Here is a 24,471-nt window from a genome sequence, read left to right on the forward strand (position 1 = left end):
TGCCATCTTCTGACGCTAATAACTTTTTCATACTTTGGCGCACGGAAATGTGTGAGGGGTCATTTTTTGCGAAATGAAGCGACGTTTTCATTGCTACCATTTTGAGGTCTGTGTGACATTTTGATCATTTTTTATTTTATTTTTTATGTTATGTAAAAAGGTGTAAAAGTCGCATTTCGGACATCTGGGCGCCATTTCCCGCCTCGGAGGTCACCGCCGGCCGTAACCGTTTTTATATTTTGATAGATCGGGCATTTTGGGACGCGGCGATACCTAATATGTTTGTGATTTGTACTGTTTATTATGTTTTATATCAGTTCTAGGGAAAGGGGGGTGATTTGAATTTTTAATATTTTATTAATTTTTTTTATTTTTTAAACTTTTTTTTTTCTTTTTTTTTTCACTATCTTTTAGACCATCTAGGGTACATTAACCCTAGATGGTCAGATCGCTGCTACCATATACTGCAATACTTCTGTATTGCAATATATGGCATTTTTGCAGCACATTCATTACAATGAGCCACTGGCTCATTGTAACGAATCTGCAGCTGCAAGATAGCCTCGTGTCAAAAGAAGACACGAGGCTACCATGCCAACCGATCGCCGCCCCCCGATGACGTTCGGGGGCGTGGCGATCGAAAAAAAGATGGCGGCGCCCACGCGCCGCCGTCTTTTTAATGCCGCCGGCGACTTTGCCGGCGGCAACGGGGGGGTTAATAGCCGCGATCGGTGCTAGCACCGACCGTGGTTATTAGCGGTGGGGGTTTTATGCATTATGCAAAAACCCCCACCTCTGTATGAAGAGGACTCAGCCCGTGAGCCCTCTTCATACATCCCTTATACCTCTGCGCCGTAGAGCTACGGCGCAGAGCGTTAAGGGGTTAAGCTTCTATCTCGTTTATTTTTGTGGAGCGCTGGTGGCCAGGTGGATAAAGCAAATCCGGCCTTAAGTCACAATGCAAAATACGGAGATAAGAAATACATATTCTGGGATATAAGGTGTTTTAATGAGCAGAACCCTTAGGACGTTCAGTGCACAATAACAGTGCGACTCCACCATCCTAATACAGAGATACGACGTGATGAGGAATAGCAGTTGGATGGAAGATTGTCCTGCAGTTGTGCTCCATCTGGGATCGCTTTAGCTATAATTAAACCCAATCGGTGGCTGGTTGCCATCACTGTGTGTCCCTCCCTTTTATTATTTGGGAGCGCACCTGTTACCGGGAAGATTAGCGCGGCTGTGTGATACAGATAAGTCAGCTTTTAAGGATCCTTCTTTTCAGTGAAACGCATTGTCATCAAGATCACGTAGAACATAATCAGGAAAACAAACAGAAAATTAGCAGCTTAAAAATAACTATTGAGACTTTCTCCGGGACTGTTGCATGGAAACCAGTATATATCAGAGAGGAGACATTCCCCTGACCTGGAATTGTATTTTAAGGGATGAGGACAAAGCTTCGGCTTAATTCTGTATTCATATGGTCATTATAAAATTACCAAAATGTTTTATAAAACTTATTACATCACTTTGTTGGGTTTATTGTTTGTTTCTGTCACTGGATTCGGAAAGGAGGACAACTAATATAGCGGCCCTGTGGGAACAAGGGTCCCCCTCCACCTTATACTATTGTTCCCAAGTGCCACTATCACACCAGCTTAGCCCAAAATAGTCCAAAGAACTTGTGAAATTCTGGCAGCCGAGAAAGACAAGGTATATTAACCCCCTGCAGTCCTAAATGCCTATTCAAGGCAGGAACTTGAGTGGTCACAAGCGGGCTCAGAGGCCTTAGGCGACCCCTTTTCAACATGCTATAAAAATCTTTACACTTTTTCAAGCCTTCGTGCTGTCTGACATCTCCTTGTAAAGGTGAGTATATCCTCTCTGAAACATTCAGCTTTCATCTCCATATGAGAATTCTGTAGAATTGCAAAACGTTTACCACAATTCATTGGCAAACAATGGACCGTATCATAAAACATAACCTTTCTAGCTTTTCTCTTTTAATTTTTTTTTTTTTACTTCGTTTTATTTTGGGATATTTTGTGGGCTTTCTATTTGCTGATAAAAAAAACCTTTGCCCTGTGATAGATCACCTCTAAATTATTAAGATGCATATGAGTCAACTGGTAAATATAGGGCGGATTTATCTTTTCGTGGCTTTTACAGATTGTCTCACCCCTCCTGCTCCCTCAGTACTGAGATTGCAGCAGGAAGTTCTCACTGCAAAAGTGCTGATGTTGCATGGGGGAGGGTGAGACAGTATAACAGTCTGTAAAGCCAAATTACAGAGGCACTAGGGTAGCCCCTCAGGGCTCATCAGCAGAATTGTAAAAGTTAATTTTAGAAAGGAGGCGGCCATGGATAACAAATATTAGAAAAATTCACATAATCACATTGCCTGGATCTATGAGTTGGTAAGTAAAGTTTATCAGGCTTGATTATGATGGTAGATTTCCTTTAAGGACTTACTCATATTTGCCAAAAGCAATCATCCTGACTTTAAAATGTGAAAATAATTTTGGTCCAAAAATGAAAAACAGACCTCAAACTGGACTATGTGGGTAATGAGACTAATTTCTATTGCCCACCCTCCAACTGGTATTGCTCCTATTTTCTATAACCACTTTCTCATTTTCTTTCTTTATGCAGTCAAATAAATAGATGAGCTACTTACCTCTCCTGGTCTCCCCACAGCAGTCGTGATAATGACATCATAGCGCGCCATCTAGGCTCTTCGCTTGCAGTAGTGGCAGAGGCTTCAGCATCGGCTTAGAAGATTAGGCCAAGTTCACTAATAAAGTGGTTATTCAGTGTATATTATTCTATATTAAAATTCAATATCCCATATACTATATTGGGTTTTTTGCTGAATAAGACAAATGAAGACAAAGAAATTCAGTGTTGTACAGCAGTCTCTGTAGACTCGCGCAGTCACACGGGCCCCTGGGCCCCTGGCTGTGAGGCTCGCACCGTACAATTAAGCGGAACACAACAGAAGGCCAAGAGAAAAACAGATGTCATTTTTCACTATATGAACAACCTTTCTTCTCGGGGTTTTGCTGAGAAATGTATAGAGAGATTTTATTACATAAACAAACCGAATTGTTCCCTTGGTTATAGAAAGTAATGCAGCATTTTCAGCACAAAACAGAACAATTTGCTGAGCTGGCTTCCAGATATGACAAGTTTATTGTATTTTGGAATTGTATGAATTAACAGGCAAGCATAATTGTCTGCTAGGGTTTAACAAGGTAAAACATGAAAAATACACCATCATTTTCATATCTCTGAACATCATGTGTTAAACTAACCATTAAATGTGTATTAATCTCCCCCAGGTAACTTTTTTGCCATCCCTATAAATACATCTTTATTCTAAAAAGAAACAGTTATCTAAAAGAAACCACCATATGAGTCTATTTCCAAGCCATTGTTAAGTATAATATGTATATTAGAACAGTCCTGTCAAGCTTAGGACTTTTGGGAACAAAAACATTAAGAAAAGTAAACAAGAAGTCATTGCAATATCAACAATTTTGTGAGGTGACCAAGTTTTTCTTCCATATTACGACAAGAGGTTTGGACCTATCCAAAGATCTTTTTATACCTAGGCCTGTGAACATGATATAGACAGAGGGCATCCTCTACGCCTGAAGGAGAGTTGGTGCTACCATCGCCAAAGATGGGGGCATCCTCTACATCTCGATGAGAGGTGGTTCTACCATCACCATAGACAGGGGGGCATCCTCTTGAAGACACCAAGAGGCGGTTCTACCATTGCCATAGTTGGGGGGAGGGGGGCATACTCTTGAGGACATCTAGAGTAGAGGCAGTTCTAATATCTCCATAGACAGGGGGCATCCTCTACACCTAGAGGAGAAGTGGCTCTACCATCACCATAGATAGGAGCATTCTCTAAACCTAGAGAAGAATCGGCTCTACCATTGCCATAGACAGGGAGCATCCTCTATACCTAGAGGAGAAGCGGCTCTACCATTGCCATAGACCATAGATTGCCATCCTCTACGCCTAGAGGAGAGGAGGTTCTTCCATCACCATAGACAGGGGGGATCCTCTACTCCTGAGGAGAGGCGGCTCTTACACCACCATAGACAGAGGGCATCCTCTAAACCTAGGAGAGACCTGCAGAGCTTTATAGAGTGACCTACTGACACGGCCGCCACTAGTATTTTTGGGACCTCTAATAAACATTAGTTTCCATGACGGCCCACTCGGAGGATGCCCTCTAACCTCTGTAGGGACAGGAAGAAGAGGGGTTAAAGGCCTCCTGCCAGTATTCTTCCTGGCCCTCTCTCCTCCTAAGTGGGGGAAGGACGTTGCATGCTTACATGGGTTTCTGCCAGCTTTGGTCAAAATTACCCTCCAGATCGATTCTTGGTGGGCGTGCCTTCTCCCCGCACGCCTTCCCTGGGTCTTCTTGGTCCAGCGTCCGCGGCAGTGACTTGGATTTTGCTCGGAACGTGGAAGGGAATTCAGGAATGCTGATGGTGGCCACCTGCATGGGGGATGGGCTCTCTGATAAGGTATTTAAACCTCTATTTGTGTATGGTGTGCATGTTGTGGTCCCTTTCCGTCCCAGACGTTATGGCTGATGAGGCCTACTCCACCTGCCTATTCATGTGGTGCTGTATGGCATGAAAGAGGGATCAAGGGTCTAAAGGGAAAGGTAGACAAGATGGATCGGAAAGATCCAAGAAATCTAGCAAGTCTCAGAAGAGCAAGACCACTGCTAGAAGATGCAATATGTGTCTCCATTCCATACCAGACTCGTATAAGAAGCCTATCTGCAGGTCTTGTATTGAGAACTTCATGCAGGAGGAGAAGACATCCTTTATGGATGAGCTAAAGTCCTTTATTGAGGAAAAGGTGGTTTCTTCTGTCGCCTCTGCTACACAAAGAGATCCAGACTAGTGATTGATTCCTCCTTTGATGATGAGGATTGTGACTCAGAGGCACCATCCTGTTTGCTAACCTGGGCCTTCTCACAGCCTGCCTCCCTTTGGTAGCTTGGAGCCAGAGCCACTTGCTGAGCTGGATTCTCCAGGCCTGGAACAGGAGTTCTTTGGGCCTGGACAGGAAGGTCATCATCCTGTCCTCCAAAATGGTGGCTAAACACAGAAAATCTGGAAAAGGAAGTTCCTTGGCACTGCCTTCTGTGAGTCACCATCATGACCGACGCAGGCAGTACAGGTTGGGGAGCAGTCTTTCCTTCTCACTTCACCCAAGGTTCCTGGACTCCATCCCAATCCAAGAAACCTTTAAATTACCTGGAGCTAAGGGCTTTCTGGGAAGCCCTGAGGTTAAATGCTGTTCAACTGGCAAATCGCCACGTCCACATCCTATCTGGGAAGGCAGGGGGGTACAAGATCCCCTGTCCTCTCCAATTTAGCCCGCACCATATTCTCCTAAGCAGAGGTAAACATCCTCTCCATCTCAGCCACCCATCTGGGGGGAGTCCCAAACAGGGAGGCAGACTACCTCATCAGGAGAGATGTATTACCAAATGAATGCTGCCTCAATCAGGAGATCTGCCTTCAGCTAACCAGCATCTGGGGCAAGCCTCGAGTCAACCTCTTCGCCACAAAAAAAAAAAAATCCAAGTGCCATCTATACTAAATTCTAGCAGTATGCCAACATTAATAAAATATAACTTTTAATATAAATGAATAAAAAGGACCACCTGTTACACTGCGGTCCAGATAATCACACGGTTACAATTACAGACAAGACCTAGTGAGACATAAACACCAGACGAGACGGGTACTGACCCCGTACTACACAAAATAAAGTATTTACAATTGCAGCATTAGATAGGGCTATTTGGAAAGTGCAGAGGTACCAGTGCTAGGGTAGAAAAAAGGTTGGATCTCACCCATCTTCATCCGGGTTCTGCCGTGGTAGGGACCGTTTTGTGCAGTGATAACCTATTGCGCCCTATTCACACTATTGTCCTGATCCCCTTTTTGTTTGCTCCCAGCCCTTACAAGGGCGGTCCCACACTTTCCCTGAACAAGCTGTTATGCCCTTACTCTATGCTGTTCTTCTGCATTGGTTCCCGCGGGGGGTCGCGTAACTATTTAGCATGCATCTATACTACAATAACCCAAAAAGAGAGCCAAAAAATATTGTCAAGAATAAAATTAATAATGTATTTTATTATGAGAATAATGCACAATATACAAGAAAAAATTCTATCACATAATAGGGAAAGAAAATGAGGGGAAACAAGTGGCCCCTGATGGAAAATGGGGCAACCACGAAAACCATAAGCCCCTGCAGACACCCCAAAACCTATAAGTAAATAGTAATATAGAGACAAAATGTCTAATAAGTGGTAGTAAATGAAGCAAACGGGAATATGGATAGAAAAATGTATCCTTATTTGGGTCCTATGTAAGATGGGGGCCGGAGGTACCTTCCGGCTCTCTTTTTGGGTTATTGATTGTATTTCTGTTGAGAGTTATAGTGATATTCTATGAGGCTCCCTTTTCTTCTATTGGTTCTTGCCATCTATACTACACCCTAGTACTTGTACTAATCTCCCTAAGCGAGACCAGAGAACACCTGGATGCCTTCAGCCATCCACAGAACGAGCCTCTCTCTTATGCCTTTCCTCCTATTCCCTTGATTGCAAGGGTCCTCAAGAAGGTCCTTCTCAATCAGGCGAGGGTGATTCTAATCTGCCCAAATTGGCCAAAGAAGATCTGGTATCCCCTGCTAACGTCCTTGTCACTGCAGCAGCCGATAATTCTCCCCGTACTGAAGGATCTCCTGTACCAGGGTCCCATCCTTCATCCAGACCTGCGGAAACGTCAACTTTCAGCCTGCATCCCAAGTCCAAAATTCCTGAGATCTCTGGGCCTCTACAGGGCTCTCGTCTCTACTCTTAAGGCAAGTAGAAAAAAGGTTACCTTTGCCATATACCATAAGATGTGGAAAAGGTTTGACTTTTTTGGGGGTTAATTCCCCGTCTCGGGCTAACCCCAATATTTTCCAGATTTTGGGACTTCCTACAGAAAGGCCTGGAACTCTGATTATCTACCAGCAACCTGAAGGTCCAGGTTTCTGCTCTCAGCGCCTTTTTCGACCATCCTCCTGCGGATCACAGGTGGGTCAAGAGATTAAGCGTGGTCGCATCCAGGATCAGACCTCAGATCCTCAAGCGGGTTCCAACCTGAGACCTCGCCTTAGTACTAGACACCCTCTCCAAGTCTCCCTTTTGAACTCTAAAGAATCTCCTTTACAGAACCCTACATGCGAATACTTTCTGACCGGATCATTCTCACCTAAGATCCAAGTTTCACACCCAAAGTGGTGTCCAAATTCCACAAGGACCAGGAGATTACTCTTCCATCCTTCTGCAAGAACCCCTCTTCAAGCAGAGAATCCTTGTGGCATTCTCTAGATGTAAGGCGTTCTGTCTTAGGCTTTCTACAGGCCACAGACTCTTGGTGCATGGACCATAAGCTATCTCCACTTGCTATGTGGAGCAAGGGAAAGAGGTTCCTGCAAATCTGAAGGCCCACTCTACTTCAGCCACGTCAGCTTCTTGGGCGGAAAAAAGAGGCGCCTCCTTGGAACAGATCTGCAAGGCAGCTACATGGGCTTCTCCTTCTACATTTAATCAAACATTATAGTGTGAGTGTGTTGAGTGTGCAAGGTCTGCCAGATTATTGAATACTGGCCAAGTTCTTTAATAATCTGGTGCACCATGCACTGTTTGAAAAGTGTGCACCATCTTTTTTAGGTGTACCTTTAACATATAGTATTGAAGCCGCGACACAAAACTTAAATACATGTGCAAGCTCCAAAGATGTTCTTTTACAAGCAAAGTCAAACAGAAATCCAGCACAGTTAGAATAATGGATTTGAGACCATGTGTGGTTCCCAAGGAATAATAGTAGAACAGCACAATGCAGAATTCTAAGAATAGTAGAAGAAAGAATAAATACTGGAAAGAGTGAGGTGAATGACATAACTTGGAATACTTTTAAAATGCTTTTTTGGCACAGAATAATATCCTCCTGATTAGTCCTCCTGAGAAATAATAACTATTTAATGACTTTCCAAATATTATAATATGCAAATACAATTTAAAAAGTCATTAAAAGAATGGGATGAAATCATTTTAATATGTAAATTAGTATTACAATATGCAATATTACAGAAAGAGTAATTTTATTAGAGACGCTCAGCGCCCAAATCTTCGTCTACCTGTTCAAAGTTTAACATTAATAAAAACTTATTATAGAGTTAAGTCAGGATACAGATATCTGTCATGCTTATTACCTGACCCAGAGAAAGCACTTAGCATAGATATGTGAATCACCAGGCTTCGTTAGGGAAGAATATGGAGGAAACTTGTAGCCTCATAGGACTCGATAGAAGACCTGTCCTTAAGAATACATCACCGTGTTAGATAGCAGCCTAGCAGATCCTTGCATTTATATTTAAAGGGGAACCCCAACAAATCACGAGAACAGGGTTCTCGGGTCCATGAGATGACTAGAGCAGCCGGTCACGAATGGCGGGCTGCCCCGTTAATTTCTATTGAGCTGACAGAGATTGGCGAGTTCCATACTCTCGGTATATCAGACCACTGTTCTCGTAATCCATGGAGGTCTCATCACTAAAACCCCCACCGATCAGCAACTTAGGCCCTATCCACATGACAAGGCCTAACTTGCTTTGTGGGAAAACCCCTTTAAGGATTGGTGCTGTCTTAGAGCTCTTTGGTGCACTGGCGTGAGAGATCTCTTCATGAAGTATAAATGCATTTTCACAGCCCTGCTGCTAGTAAAAGCAAATGCAAGGGTATGGTTACACAGCTCTCCAAAGCTGCTTCCTACGTTTTTAAGGTTTTTTATTTAATTTTTCACAAAATCCCCTTTTACATTATTTTATTTTCCTGGCAATATTATTAGTTAAGGGGTTGTCTTTTAGGGATGCCCTACTTTGGGATGGTAGGAACATGCAGAACATTTTGTCCTAGTAGGTTCGTCTAATAAATTCACTGCAGTACTTATATATTATATTATATTATGATATAACATGCTTATAAGGTCCAGATTCCTAAAAAGTTGATCCAATCTAGTGTGTGTTATATTTTGGGTTGAGCGGAATTTGTTCATGTTAAGGTTTGGACATGCAGTATAACACATGTTGGCTCTCTCCTGGCATTCGGATGTCTTTGCCAGTAGCATTTTTAAAGAGTTAACACCAGCGATCAGTGCAAGCACCGATTGCAGGTATCACTAGTGGGGGGAGGTGAGCTGAACCAGGGCTCGAACTTCTAGCTTGAAGCCCAGATTTGGGGACCTGAGACCACAATATTTGGCTCTGACTGGTTCGTGTCCGCTCTTCACTATTTTATATGGCTTATTAGTTCTGATCCTCATCTACAATGTTACATTATTACTAGAGATGAGCGAACATGCTCGTCCGAGCTTGATGCTCGGTCGAGCATTAGGGTACTCGAAACTGCTCGTTACTCGGACGAATACTTCGCCCGCTCGAGAAAATGGCAGCTCCCGCCGTTTTGCTTTTTGGCGGCCAGAAACAGAGCCAATCACAAGCCAGGAGACTCTGCACTCCACCCAGCATGACGTGGTACCCTTACACGTCGATAGCAGTGGTTGGCTGGCCAGATCAGGTGACCCTGGGATAGACTAGCCGCTGGCCGCGCTGCTCGGATCATTCTGTCTCTGGATGCCGCTAGGGAGAGAGCTGCTGCTGGTCAGGGAAAGCGTTAGGGTGTTCTATTAGCTTACTGTTAGGCAGGAGTGATTCTCAAAGAACCCAACAGCCCTTCTTAGGGCTACAATAACGTTCTACTTTTTTTATTTTAATTTGCATCTTTTACCATTTTGTGAGGAATTAGCAGGGGGACTTGCTACCGTTGTGTTTAGCTCTTAGTGGCACACATATCCATAGCAAAGACCGAAGTGGGAAAATTCAGTAGGGGTTGGATTTCTATTAGGCAATAACTCAGTGTCATCTCATCTGGCATAGTACTGTGCTTCCTTTGATACTTGGCTAGAAAATAGCCATAGGAGAATACAAACAGCTTCTTGAAGCCTACAGTAGCGTTCTATATATTTGATTTCTGGTTGATCTGCTGGTGGCTGTAGTTTCTGCAGTGCATGTACTTGCCAATTCTGAGCAATTTGTAGTGAGACTTGCGACCGCTGTGTTCTGCGCTTAGTGGCGCACATATCCATAGCAAAGGCCGAAGTGGCAAAATTCAGTAGGGGTTGGATTTCTATTAGGCAATAACTCAGTGTCATCTCATCTGGCATAGTACTGTGCTTCCTTTGATACTTGGCTAGAAAATAGCCATAGGAGAATACAAACAGCTTCTTGAAGCCTACAGTAGCGTTCTATATATTTGATTTCTGGTTGATCTGCTGGTGGCTGTAGTTTCTGCAGTGCATGTACTTGCCAATTCTGAGCAATTTGTAGTGAGACTTGCGACCGCTGTGTTCTGCGCTTAGTGGCGCACATATCCATAGCAAAGGCCGAAGTGGCAAAATTCAGTAGGGGTTGGATTTCTATTAGCCAATAACTCAGTGTCATCTCATCTGGCATAGTACTGTGCTTCCTTTGATACTTGGCTAGAAAATAGCCATAGGAGAATACAAACAGCTTCTTGAAGCCTACAGTAGCGTTCTATATATTTGATTTCTGGTTGATCTGCTGGTGGCTGTAGTTTCTGCAGTGCATGTACTTGCCAATTCTGAGCAATTTGTAGTGAGACTTGCGACCGCTGTGTTCTGCGCTTAGTGGCGCACATATCCATAGCAAAGGCCGAAGTGGCAAAATTCAGTAGGGGTTGGATTTCTATTAGCCAATAACTCAGTGTCATCTCATCTGGCATAGTAGTGTGCTTTGATACTTGGCTAGAAAATAGCCATAGCAATAGGATAGCATTGTTTGGTTTTAAAAACTCAAAAAAAAACAAAAAACACAAAAAAAAAAAAAAAACACAAAAAAAAACAAAAAAAAGTAAAAAAAAAAAAATAAAGTTATAACTCTCATTTTAAAAATGTTTAACCCGAGGGCTAGGGGTAGAGGACGAGGGCGGGGACGTGGGCGTCCAACTACTGCAGGGGTCAGAGGCCGTGGTCCTGGGCGGGGTGAGACACCACCTGCTGATGAGGGAGCAGGGGAACGCCGCAGAGCTACACTCCCTAGGTTCATGTCTGAAGTTACTGGGACTCGTGGTAGAGCACTGTTGAGGCCAGAACAGTGCGAACAGGTGATGTCGTGGATTGCTGACAATGCTTCGAGCAATTTGTCCACCACCAGTCAGTCTTCCACGCAGTCCACCCATGTCACCGAAATCGCCACTCCTCCAGCTCCTGCACCTCAGCCTCCTCCCCCCAGTCTGCCCCCTCCCAGGAAAATTTGGCATTTGAACCGGCATACTCTGAGGAACTGTTTTCTGGACCCTTCCCACAGTCACAAACCACTTGTCCGGTTGCTGCTGAGCAATTTTCCGATGCCCAGGTTTTCCACCAGTCACAGTCTGTGGGTGATGATGACCTTCTTGACGTAGTGGAAGTGTGTAAAGAGGTGTCCGACGATGAGGAGACACGGTTGTCAGACAGTGGGGAAGTTGTTGTCATGGCAGGAAGTCCGAGGGGGGAGCAGACTGAGGGATCGGAGGATGATGAGGTGACAGACCCAAGCTGGGTTGAGAGGCCGGGTGAACACAGTGCTTCTGAGACGGAGGAGAGTCCTCGACCTGAACAGGTTGGAAGAGGCAGTGGTGGGGCCAGACGGAGAGGCAGGGCCAGAGCTGGTGCATCAGCGCCACTGTCAACTAGTGAAGCTCCCGTGGTGAGGGCTCTTGCGGCGAGGGCTAGATCTTCAGAAGTGTGGAGGTTCTTTAAGGAAACACCGGATGACCGACGGACTGTGGTGTGCAACATTTGCCAAACCAGGCTCAGCAGGGGTTCCACCACTACTAGCTTAACTACCACCAGTATGCGCAGGCATATGAATGCTAAGCACCCCACTCAGTGGCAACAAGCCCGTTCACCTCCGGCCGTGCACACCACTGCTCCTTCCCCTGTGTCAGCTGCTAGTCAGCCCCCTGCCCAGGACCCTGGCACAAAAACCCCATCGTCGCCTCCACGATCCTCCACAGCATCCACCAGCGTTCAGCTCTCCATACCCCAGACGCTGGAGCGGAAACGCAAATATAGTGCAACCCACCCGCACGCCCAAGCCCTTAATGTGCACATCTCCAGATTGCTTAGCCTGGAGATGCTGCCCTATAGGCTAGTAGAGACCGAGGCCTTTCGCAACCTCATGGCGGCGGCCGCCCCTCGGTATTCGGTCCCCAGCCGCCACTACTTTTCCCGATGTGCCGTCCCAGCCCTGCACCAGCACGTGTCAGACAACATCATCCGTGCCCTGACCAACGCCGTTTCTGACAAGGTCCACCTGACCACGGACACGTGGACGAGTGCTGCCGGGCAGGGCCACTATATATCGCTGACGGCACATTGGGTTAACTTGGTGGAGGCTGGGACCGAGTCTGACCCTGGGGCTGCTCATATACTGCCGACGCCGAGGATTGCGGGGCCTACCTCGGTCCAGGTGTTTCAGGCCTACTATGCCTCCTCCTCCTCCCACCCCTCCTCCACCTCCTCCTCCGAACTACCATCCGTGGGCACGGCGCCATCAGTCGGTAGCTCTAGGCACAGCAGCAGTGCCGTCGCTAAGCGACAGCAGGCGGTGCTCAAACTGCTGAGCCTAGGCGACAAAAGGCACACCGCCCAAGAGCTATTACAGGGCATCACGGCGCAGACTGATCTGTGGCTGGCACCGCTGAACCTCAAGCCGGGAATGGTTGTGTGTGACAACGGCCGTAACCTGGTGGCGGCTCTGCAACTCGGCAGACTGACACATGTGCCATGCCTGGCCCATGTGTTAAATCTGATAGTGCAGCGTTTCCTCAAGACATACCCCAATCTGTCTGATTTGCTCACGAAGGTGCGCCGCATCTGTGCGCATTTCAGGAAGTCCAGCCCAGATGCTGCCACTCTCAGGGCAGCGCAGCGCCGCCTCCAACTGCCCGCTCACCGACTGTTGTGCGACGTGCCCACGAGGTGGAATTCAACACTGACCATGTTATCCAGAGTTTACCAGCAGCGCAGAGCGATTGTAGACTGCCAGATGTCAACTTCCACCAGAACTGGTAGTCAGGTCAGTCAGCTTCCTCAAGTCTACAATGAGGAGTGGACGTGGATGTCTGATATCTGTCAGGTGCTGAGTAACTTTGAGGAGTCAACACAGATGGTCAGTGGCGATGCCGCCATCATCAGCCTCACCATCCCGCTGCTTGGCCTGTTGAAAAACTCTCTGGTCAGCATGAAGTCGGAAGCTTTGCGCTCGTCACAAGAGACGGGGGAAGAATATTCCCTTGTTGATAGCCAAAGCACCCTGAGGTCTGTTTCTCAGCGCATATCGGAGGAGGTGGAGGTGGAGGAGGATGAGGAGGAAGAGGAGGAGAATGTTGGCGAGACACAAGAGGGGACCATTGTTGAGTCCTTCACTGTTCAGCGTGTATGGGCAGAAGAAGAGGAGTTGGAGGAGTTGGAGGAGGAGGAAATGGACAGTCAGGCCAGTGAGGGGAGTGAATTCTTACGCGTTGGTACTCTGGCGCATATGGCAGATTTCATGCTAGGCTGCCTATCCCGTGACCCTCGCGTTCAAAGAATTTATTCCAGCACCGATTACTGGGTGTTCACTCTCCTGGACCCACGGTACAAGCAAAATCTTCCCACTCTCATCCCTGGAGAGGAAAGGAGTGTGAGAATGCATGAATACCAGCAGGCCCTGGTGCACAAGCTGAAACAGTATTTCCCTTCTGACAGCGCTAGCGGCAGAGTGCGTAGTTCTGCGGGACAAGTAGCGAGGGAGAGTAGGCGAGCAGGCAGCTTGTCCAGCACTGGCAAGGGTACGCTTTACAAGGCTTTTGCCAGCTTTATGTCACCCCAGCAAGACACTGTCACCTGTCCCCAGTCTCGGCAGAGTAGGGCTGATCTTTACAGAAAGATGGTGAGGGAGTACGTAGCTGACCATACCATCGTCCTAAATGATCACACAGCTCCCTACAACTACTGGGTTTCAAAGCTGGACATGTGGCACGAACTGGCGCTCTACGCCTTGGAGGTTCTTGCCTGCCCTGCCGCTAGCGTCTTGTCCGAGCGGGTTTTCAGTGCAGCTGGTGGCATCATCACCGATAAGCGTACACGCCTGTCGACTGACAGCGCTGACAGGCTGACGCTTATTAAAATGAATAAAGGCTGGATTTCTCAGAATTTCCAATCTCCACCAGGTGAAGGAAGCTCAACCTGAATAATTGATCCACTCCTCCTCCTCCTCCTCATTTTCCTCCTTCTCCTCCTCTTTGTACAGTAAAGCAGAGGAAACTGGCTATTTTTTGACAGGGCCCACTGGCTCTTGCTATAGTACTTCATGCATTTAATTTTTCTGGAGGGCCACCTACCCGGTCCTCTGTTTGAAACAATTTTTGTGAGTGCCACATACAGGCACTCAATCTATTCCATTTTACTGCAGGGCCACCTACCTGCTCCTCTGGTTTGAAACATTTTTGGGACTGCCACATACAGGCACTCAATCTATTCCATTTTACTGCAGGGCCACCTACCTGCTCCTCTGGTTTGAACAATTTTTGGGACTGCCACATACAGGCACTCAATCTATTCCATTTTACTGCAGGGCCACCTACCTGCTCCTCTGGTTTGAACAATTTTTGGGACTGCCACATACAGGCACTCAATCTATTCCATTTTACTGCAGGGCCACCTACCTGCTCCTCTGGTTTGAACAATTTTTGGGACTGCCACATACAGGCACTCAATCTATTCCATTTTACTGCAGGGCCACCTACCTGCTCCTCTGGTTTGAACAATTTTTGGGACTGCCACATACAGGCACTCAATCTATTCCATTTTACTGCAGGGCCACCTACCTGCTCCTCTGGTTTGAACAATTTTTGGGACTGCCACATACAGGCACTCAATCTATTCCATTTTACTGGAGGGCCACCTACCTGCTCCTCTGGTTTGAAACATTTTTGGGACTGCCACATACAGGCACTCAATCTATTCCATTTTACTGCAGGGCCACCTACCTGCTCCTCTGGTTTGAACAATTTTTGGGACTGCCACATACAGGCACTCAATCTATTCCATTTTACTGCAGGGCCACCTACCTGCTCCTCTGGTTTGAAACATTTTTGGGACTGCCACATACAGGCACTCAATCTATTCCATTTTACTGCAGGGCCACCTACCTGCTCCTCTGGTTTGAACAATTTTTGGGACTGCCACATACAGGCACTCAATCTATTCCATTTTACTGCAGGGCCACCTACCTGCTCCTCTGGTTTGAACAATTTTTGGGACTGCCACATACAGGCACTCAATCTATTCCATTTTACTGCAGGGCCACCTACCTGCTCCTCTGGTTTGAAACATTTTTGGGACTGCCACATACAGGCACTCAATCTATCCCATTTTACTGGAGGTCCACCTACCTGCTCCTCTGGTTTGAAACATTTTTGGGACTGCCACATACAGGCACTCAATCTATTCCATTTTACTGCAGGGCCACCTACCTGCTCCTCTGGTTTGAACAATTTTTGGGACTGCCACATACAGGCACTCAATCTATTCCATTTTACTGCAGGGCCACCTACCTGCTCCTCTGGTTTGAACAATTTTTGGGACTGCCACATACAGGCACTCAATCTTTTCCATTTTACTGCAGGGCCACCTACCTGCTCCTCTGGTTTGAACAATTTTTGGGACTGCCACATACAGGCACTCAATCTATTCCATTTTACTGGAGGGCCACCTACCTGCTCCTCTGGTTTGAAACATTTTTGGGACTGCCACATACAGGCACTATCCAAATTAAATTGTCTCCATAGCAGCCTCCACACGTTGTCTCCATTGCTACCTCCAAAAGTCGTCCATATAGCTGCCTCCATACATCGTCCCTTTATCAAACGAGGTGTGTCAGGCAGAAATTTGGGTTGTTTTCATGGATTCCACATCAAAGTTGTTAACTTTGTCGCCACCCTGCTGTGTTATCCACAAAATATACTGGCAAACTTTTACCATTTAGGGATATTATTTCAGCGCTTCTTGCGCATCTGTTTACATTCCCCTCACCCGGCATATCCTAAACTTATAAGAACGCTACTACACTTGATCTTATACAAAAGGTTCTTAGAAGTGCTGTTTGGGGAGTAGCCTAGAGACAGGGGCATGGATTGGCGAAAGCTCGCCTGGCAGCGGAACGCCAGCTCCATGCGCATCATGCGCTTCTTGCGCATCTGTTTACATTCCCCTCACCCGCCATATCCCAAACTTATGAGAACGCTACTACACTTAACTTGGTGCAGGCTGGGACCGAGTCTGACCCTGGGGCTGGTCATATACTGCCGACGCAGAGAATTGCAGGGCCTACCTCGGTCCAGGTCTCAAAGGCCTACTATACCTCCTCCCACCCCTCCTCCACCTCCTCCTCCTCCGAATTACCATCCGTGGGCATGGCGCCATCAGTCGGTAGCTCTAGGCACAGCAGCAGTGCCGTCGCTAAGCGACAGCAGGCGGTGCTGAAACTGCTGAGCCTAGGCGATAAAAGGCACACCGCCCAAGAGCTATTACAGGGCATTCCACATCAAAGTTGTTAACTTTGTCGCCACCCTGCTGTGTAATCCCCAAAATATACTTGCAAACTTTTACCATTTAGGGATATTATTTCAGCGCTTCTTGCGCATCTGTTTACATTCCCCTCACCCGCCATATCCTAAACTTATAAGAACGCTACTACACTTGATCTTATACAAAAGGTTCTTAGAAGTGCTGTTTGGGGAGTAGCCTATAGACAGGGGCTTGGATTGGCGAAAGCTCGCCTGGCAGCGGAGCGCCAGCTCCATGCCAAGATCCAACTAACATAGTTTTAACTGCAGCACCTTTAATCTACTACTAGTTCACTGCCTCCATACATCGTCCCCTTATCAAACGAGCTGTGTCAGGCAGAATTTTGGGTTGTTTTCATGGCTTCCATGTTAACTTTGTCGCCACCCTGCTGTGTAATCCACAAAATATACTGGCAAACTTTTATCATGTACCGATATTATTTGAGCGCTTCTTGCTCACCTCCTTTGGTTCCTCTCTGCCACCCATTGGTTTGAAGCCTGAGTCCATTTAGGGTATGTCGCCATGACACTCTCTAGCCTGCTGCCGCTGCCTCTGCATGCCGTCCCCTATAGTGTCAGGGTCAATTATTGGATGTTTTAGATGCTATCTAGCTTCATTCTGTCACTCTGTCATGGCCATGCTGTTGCCCATAATTTTGGCATAATGGTGCGATTATGCAGCCTCAGAGGCATCCATGCATGCTGCCCCTGCTGTTTCCTGTCCATTTCCGTGGTGTTTCCATCCTTTTCTGAGGTTCCCAGGTGTTTGGCCAAGCTTCCCTGTGCAGAGCCTTGGTCCCCTTGAAAAATGCTCGAGTCTCCCATTGACTTCAATGGGGTTCGTTATTCGAGACGAGCACTCGAGCATCGGGAAAAGTTCGTCTCGAATAACGAGTACCCGAGCATTTTAGTGTTCGCTCATCTCTAATTATTACCTTGTTATAGGGCTCTTGTTCTTGTATATAGATCACTGCTGCACATGTTCAGCCATAAGGGAAGCAGACAAGTTTTTCTGGACCCTCTGTGTATAGTCTGTCTCTATGGAACATATAGCTTTGCCTCTGTAACACGGTGACCAAGGATTTGCTCTGGCTGCCATGCAAGGAAGACTGTTAAATATCTTGAGCCGTCACTATTTCTCTAGCTAAATGGCCATTTTATCTAAACTTTTACATTAACCGTCTTCATCCATGTTACAGAGACCATCATGAATTCCAGATATTCCTATCGCAGTTCATTGCTCAGAGGACCATTACAGCGGGGCAGCCACCCACTAAGTGTGTTTGAACTGGAAAAGATCCTTTATACTGGAAAATATATACGGAATAATGCGGATGAGGTGTGGCCAGGGCTCTACTTGGGAAATCAGTAAGTGATATTAACAGATATTATTTTAAGCTGCCCATCTATTTACACACAAAATAGTCTTGCATGGGGGCGTTCCTTTTTAAAGAAAACAAAATTCTATAAAATACAGCTTAAAGAGTAAAATATAACCAGAACATTTGTACAGCATCTAAGAACACAAATAATGATGACATTTATACAACATAGACCCAAATCTATTTGTTCTCCATACATCTGAATCCAACGTGTGGTGTTTTCAAAGGGGCTCTTACTTACCCCAAAAAAAGGGTAAGAATGCATATGGTCCACTTTCATTGAGTGTAATGTGCTGTAGGACTAGCCAAAAAATTAGGAGCTGTTTTTCTACTGTGTCACTTAACGCATTTGACTCAAGGCTACCTTTTAAGGGAGTAGTCCAGATGAGTCCCACACTCCCATTTGAGGAGCAGGATTCAATTACTGGGCTGAGAGACATCAGAATTTAGGAAGAAGGCAGGAGTAAAGTCCATGCATGGTCAAAGGTCGTGACGGGAATTTTCTGTAATATCTGGGTCAGAGCAAACAAGTCATGGTCAGAACCCAGGAATCGGAAAACATTATAGAAGATGTACGTGTTCAAAGGATCTTGCGAGGCAATAATCTCCCTATTACTAAAATAAGGAAAGAAATTATGATTATTCTTAGAAGGTTCCTGTAGGGTAAGAATAATTTTAGGGCCAGGGCCGGAGCTCCATTAATCCCAATGATAATGTGACCCTGTCCGCACCTTCTCATTCTTTCTGCAGTCCAAGGAAGCTCAAGCGTGGCCCATCCTTCATCCTTTCTGTTGAAATCTCTGCTAGGACAACAGTCTACATGCCCATAGAGAGGGCTCTGCATGCTGTCTCTGTAACTCGTGCCAAAGCTTCACTATCACTGGACTAGAGAATAGAATATATCCACAGCTCACCAATATTGCTAAGTCGTACTATTTTCTGGTTTCATTCCCAGTGTGAACGGCATCCGGAACAGCGACGATAAGATCTGGTGCCAACTAATGCATAGTAGATATATCGGAGAGCCAGCGCACGTATTGTTTTCTTAAAAATTCATATCCTTTATTGCATCCTGTTACAAAGGAGAAAAATGCAAAAAAATAAAGCATGTGGAGCATGGAGAATCGAATATATTTCTCTGTCGCGAAGCTGAAATGTTTTATTCCCGCCTCTTTTATGGGCGGTAACTTTCTCGATAGCTGTAATTTGCAACATTGGAATATCTCCTTGGAGAGTATTCAAAGAATGTCTAGCTAGACAGGACATGCTCATATTTGTTAATATATCTGTTTTGCATGAATACTGGACATGTTCCGATATTCTTATTTAGAGTGGTCTAATAGTACTACCGACGGCCTGCTTACTATATTTTTTTGTATTTTTCCTATTTTTTTTTTATTGGGATACAATAAAGGATATGAATTTTTAAGAAAACAATATAAGGGCTGGTAATCCGATATATCTACTATTTATTACTAGAGCATAGCGCCCATGACCAAAAATAACCGTGCAGTAGACAGGGAAAGGATGCCAAAAAGCATGGCCGGACATCACAACAATCATTCTGGAATCTGAAGGTATTCTCTCACAGGGGTTGTCTACATATAGCTAAAAATAGTAAATTGTTACATTTTATTAGCTTTGGTCGGGAAGTGAAAGTTCTCCTTACATTCTCTGTGTAGGCGTGTGGAAAATTATAGCCATTGATGCTCCACTAAGCAAAGTACAAGGTATCTAAAAGAGGCGTGGTTTTCCTTATCCAATTCTGGAAAACTTTGCATATTTTCCAATTATTAACTTTCCAATAACTTTTTCCGGCTCATAAGGTGACAGGTGACCATGGCGGACAATCTATGGCCCGGTATCTGGCAAAGCGTCCAAACTATCACCACCACCTCAGACAGTGATAATAGCCATAATTACTAATATTGTACACAGTGATCTGCCTATTTCCAGGAGGTAATAAATAATATTCTATAAGAAATATATTATTGAGACGCTTTTCTTATTCCGAGTCCAGGGAGATAGCAGCCAACAAAGGAGAATTAAGTCGGATGCGAATCACCCACATCCTGAACGCTACACACAGTCGCTTCAGAGGAGGAGAGGAATACTACAGAGGAATGCACATCTTGTACATGGGGATAGATGCCCAAGACTGTCCTACATTTGATATGAGCGTGCACTTCTATCCGGCAGCGGATTTCATTCACAAAGCCTTAAGAGGAAGAGGTAAGAGACTGAGTGGCTTCATACTAGCAGGGATAAATATAATTGACGGATCACTGGGAGTACTGGTTGGAGGCCAGTAGCGGAATATTCATATTCAATAATGTGCTGGAGTACAATGTGCCAGATGTGTGTAGCCGGAATTCAGAAGATTTGCTGAAACTTTAGAAGGTCTAGTGTACCTGCAAAGTATATTCCTGACCCACACATTATGTCTTCCTTAATGGAGCCCGCTTGGTATAATGCCCCCTTTCTGTGCCCCCCAACAATGTATGATGCCCACTTTCTGCGGTGCTCCCTGTACCTCCTGTTCCCTTTTCTGCTGTCACCCATTTAAATGGCCCCCTCTTATATGGCCTCCTTCTTCGTGGATGCTATCTTTCTTATAGCAACCCCATTTAAAATTCCTAATAATGCTTCACCTAATCTATAGTTCACCTAATAGGCTTCAGAGCCTATACGTGGCTCTGAAGCAAAGCAGCGGGAGAGGCCCAATGGTGGAGCAGAGAGACATCAGCTCCCCACTTCCCCATTGTATCCTGCTCCATTTGCGTCGAGAGGACACAAAGTAACAGCCCAGAACATCCCTTCTGCTGCCCCGGTTATTGGGACAGACCTGAAAGTCTTGTCTCGTTCAAACTGAGATGGATGGGGGGGGGTTCTTTTTTGGGGATCCTCTCTTACTTCAGGTGAGAGCTGTCAAGTATTCCATAAATGTTCTATAAAATTACATTTTTTGTGTGTAAAAAAGACATAAATATTGAATATTAGTCATTCACAAATGAGCACAGGAGTCAGCTTTCGTCTGAGAGCCAACAGCTCACTTAACCACGCCCCTATCTAATGGCCCCACCCCTTATACAATAACCATACCCTTTTAACCTCAAAAAAATGGCTTCAAATTGGAGGATGGGTGTCTGGTTGCCTGAAAACAATTCTCCATGTAATTACATAGGGAGCCATTCAGGAGCCAGAAGATGAGTCTCTTTTAGTGAGCTGAACCGAATGATCCAGCTCAATAGACGGAATTGGACTTCCCATCACTACTGAATATTATACAGAGTTTGTAAATCTATTATGAAAAATATACATTTATTGGGGGTTCTGTATATGCTGGTGTTGATGCCACGAGGCCTAATACATGTAACTTTGAAACCCTGAATTGGGATATATATGGAAAACCGGAGCTTCCTCCAAAGTAAAGACATTGCAGATTGTTGGGTTTTTTTTTCTTGTCCCTAATTTTCTTCCATCTGGAGAATTTATTTGTGAAAAAGCTGTTTGAAGCTATGTAATATTATACACTATTATCACTGTTTGCTCCGAATATTGGATTTCTTCACTGAAATATTTTGTTTCCATTTTTAGGTAAAATTTTGGTCCATTGTGCTGTGGGGGTGAGCAGATCGGCAACGCTGGTACTTGCCTATCTCATGATTTACCATCACATGACTTTGGTTGAAGCCATTAATACAGTAAAGGACAAAAGAGGAATCATCCCTAACCGTGGATTTCTTCGCCAGTTACTGGAGCTGGACAGCGACTTAAAGGGAAAGCACTAACAAACTGCTATTCATGTAAAACAACTAATTTTTATTTGTGCCTATAGAAAACCTATACATTTATTCTAGGACTATCCAGCCACTTGTGATGAGTTCATTCCTACTGAATGATAGATTTTTATAATGACAGCATAAGGATTCAAATGTTTTTTCCATTATATGTAAGGTTTGTAACTGGGATAAACTTTGGAAATAGTTGTAGATGCTGATGTCATATCATGAGACAATCCCTAAGAAAAAAACAAAGCTGACATTTCAATCAATAGGTTAGAAATCATAGGGACGTGCCTGGTGACCGAAATATATATATACACCTGTAGGAAGAGCTGATTACAGTCTTACTAAACCTGTAATGCAGAATCAGTGATTTAATAAAATTATTTGCAATTCTTTCATAAATGATATACAATTTTACATTGAATGTGCTACTTTATCTTTAGGCCTGTGATTTTGATGATTGTGATCTTTGTTGCACAACACAACATATTTGCTGTACTGTAAATTATTATTGTTTATATGTAGAGCAGCATCCATTCCTTGGTGTGGTAAATTCAGTAATACATTACATTGAGACAAGAACAAGTACTGTATAAGCCAACCCGAGTATAAGCCAAAGTATCTAATTTTAACACAAATAACTGGGAAAACCTATTGACTCGAGTATATGCGGAGGGTGGGAAATGCATTGGTCACATACCCCCAGTATATAGCCAGCAGCCCCCTAGTATATAGCCTGTGCTTGCTCCCTAGTATATAGCTAGTGCCTGTACCCCCCATATAGTCAATGCCTACCCCCCGACCCCATATATGGATGGGGCTTTCCTCCCCACCTGTATATAGCCAGCAGCTCCCTGCTCAGCCTTAAAAAGAAAACAAAAAAAACCTCTGTACTTACCTTTATGACGCCCCCCCACAGGTCCTTTTCTGTCTTCAGCTCCGACTCCATTTTCGGCTCCCTGCACAGTCCTGTCACATACACCATGATGTCAGCCGCTTGCTGACATCATGGTGTATTCCTACGGGGACTGCGCAGGGAGCCAAAGACCAAGGCAGAACCGGAGCTGAAGATAAAAGAGCACCTGCAGGGGGGTCGTCAAAAAGGAAAGTACAGAGGTTTTTTTTTAATTGACTCGAGTATAAGCCAAGTTACGGTTTTTCAGCACATATTTGGTGCTGTAAAACTCAGCTTATTCTAGAGTATATACAGTAAGTACCAAAGATGCAGAACTGAACTGGAGAAGGGGGGAAGGAGAACCCAACGTGTTCAAAAATTATGGGAAAGTCTAAAAATAAGGATTTTCAAATTACGTTTGAAGGTTTAGAGCATGAAGGACAGTCTTATTTGTTTGTTTTTGAGTATGGGGGATATATACTGGAGAAATTCTGGAGACGTTTGTAACTAGAGCAGATAGTAAAAGCGGGAAGGGACAAAAGATGAAAAAAAAATTCAAAGCACAAAATGGTTATCCGGGAATTAAACACACAAATACATAGATATATTTCCTTTATCCACTTCTGACTGATCTAACAGGAGGCCTGCAGCAACCCCTAGCGGACCCTCAATACACGGGAAACTAAAATAAATGCATATAAATAAACATAATTATTAGTTTGCCTCAAATAACACTGGAAAGCAGAGGAATATCCGCACTGGGTTCCTACCAGCCCCATAGCAACCGGATGCTCTGCCTATATCAGGAGTCTCCAAATAATTTTCACCAAGGGCCAGCTCAGTTACAGAGTTTCTTTCAGTCTTGCAGGGGTGATTGTAATTGTAAGACTGTACTCCTGAATAGTTGTACAAGCTGTTAAAGAATTGGCACATTTATACAGTATTACCACTACAACCAGCCCTTTGATGGCAACCAAAAGGTTCACTACTGATCATTGTAGTTTTGTACTTGAATTTGTTTTTTCTTGATGTAATTTATGTGTCACGGCCACGGGTGCCCCTGCAACCCATATCCGGGGTCGCAGGCCCAACCATATGCCTTATTGTGCCCCTAGAGTCTGCTTGCCCGTTAACCTCTCCCGGCTCCAGGCATCCTCGCTCTCCACAGTCCGGTGCGCGTGTTTCCGTCTCCTATCCGTCTCCAATAATTGGCGCTGGCTGGCCACCTGCCAAGATAAATTCCTGCCCCTTCCTGTGTCCCCTGCTGGATCTTTGTTCTTCCATGCCTAAGAGAAAGCTTTGTTCTATGCCCTTTGCGATTATCCTGATTTCCTGTTGTGACCTCGATTCCGTTCCTGACTCTGATTCCATGCTGCCTGCCCTGACCTACAGCTAAGTCTCCCACTCTGATCTCGACCTCCTGTCTGTCCCCGACCACGAGTTTGCCTGACAATTCTGTACTACGCCTTGGCTGCCACCGCGGACAAGGTCTTGCCTGTAGAACCACCTGCTGGTAGCCCACCGCAGCACGTCCAACCCACTTTTCGGCGGGTTCTGTTGAAAACTGGGTACCACTTAGACTCCGGTCCCAGGTGTCGGCTTGCATCATTGTCCGCGGTGGTCCAGAGG

General features: G+C 45.2%; 1 protein-coding gene across 1 annotated transcript in view; it reads left to right on the plus strand.

Moving 5' to 3' along the window:
• DUSP26 (dual specificity phosphatase 26) overlaps nucleotides 1–22,364 on the plus strand; it is a 36,923-nt gene extending 14,559 nt beyond the window's left edge. Inside the window, exons 2-4 of the mRNA XM_072148813.1 lie at nucleotides 17,977–18,145; nucleotides 20,180–20,391; nucleotides 21,757–22,364. Coding sequence (XP_072004914.1) covers nucleotides 17,985–18,145; nucleotides 20,180–20,391; nucleotides 21,757–21,950 — 567 coding nt within the window. The 5' untranslated portion in view covers nucleotides 17,977–17,984 and the 3' untranslated portion in view covers nucleotides 21,951–22,364. The remainder of the gene's footprint in view (nucleotides 1–17,976; nucleotides 18,146–20,179; nucleotides 20,392–21,756) is intronic.
• Nucleotides 22,365–24,471: the final 2,107 nt, after the last annotated feature.

This window comes from Engystomops pustulosus, chromosome 4 (assembly GCF_040894005.1).
Source record: "Engystomops pustulosus chromosome 4, aEngPut4.maternal, whole genome shotgun sequence".
NCBI classification, from domain to species: domain Eukaryota; kingdom Metazoa; phylum Chordata; class Amphibia; order Anura; family Leptodactylidae; genus Engystomops; species Engystomops pustulosus.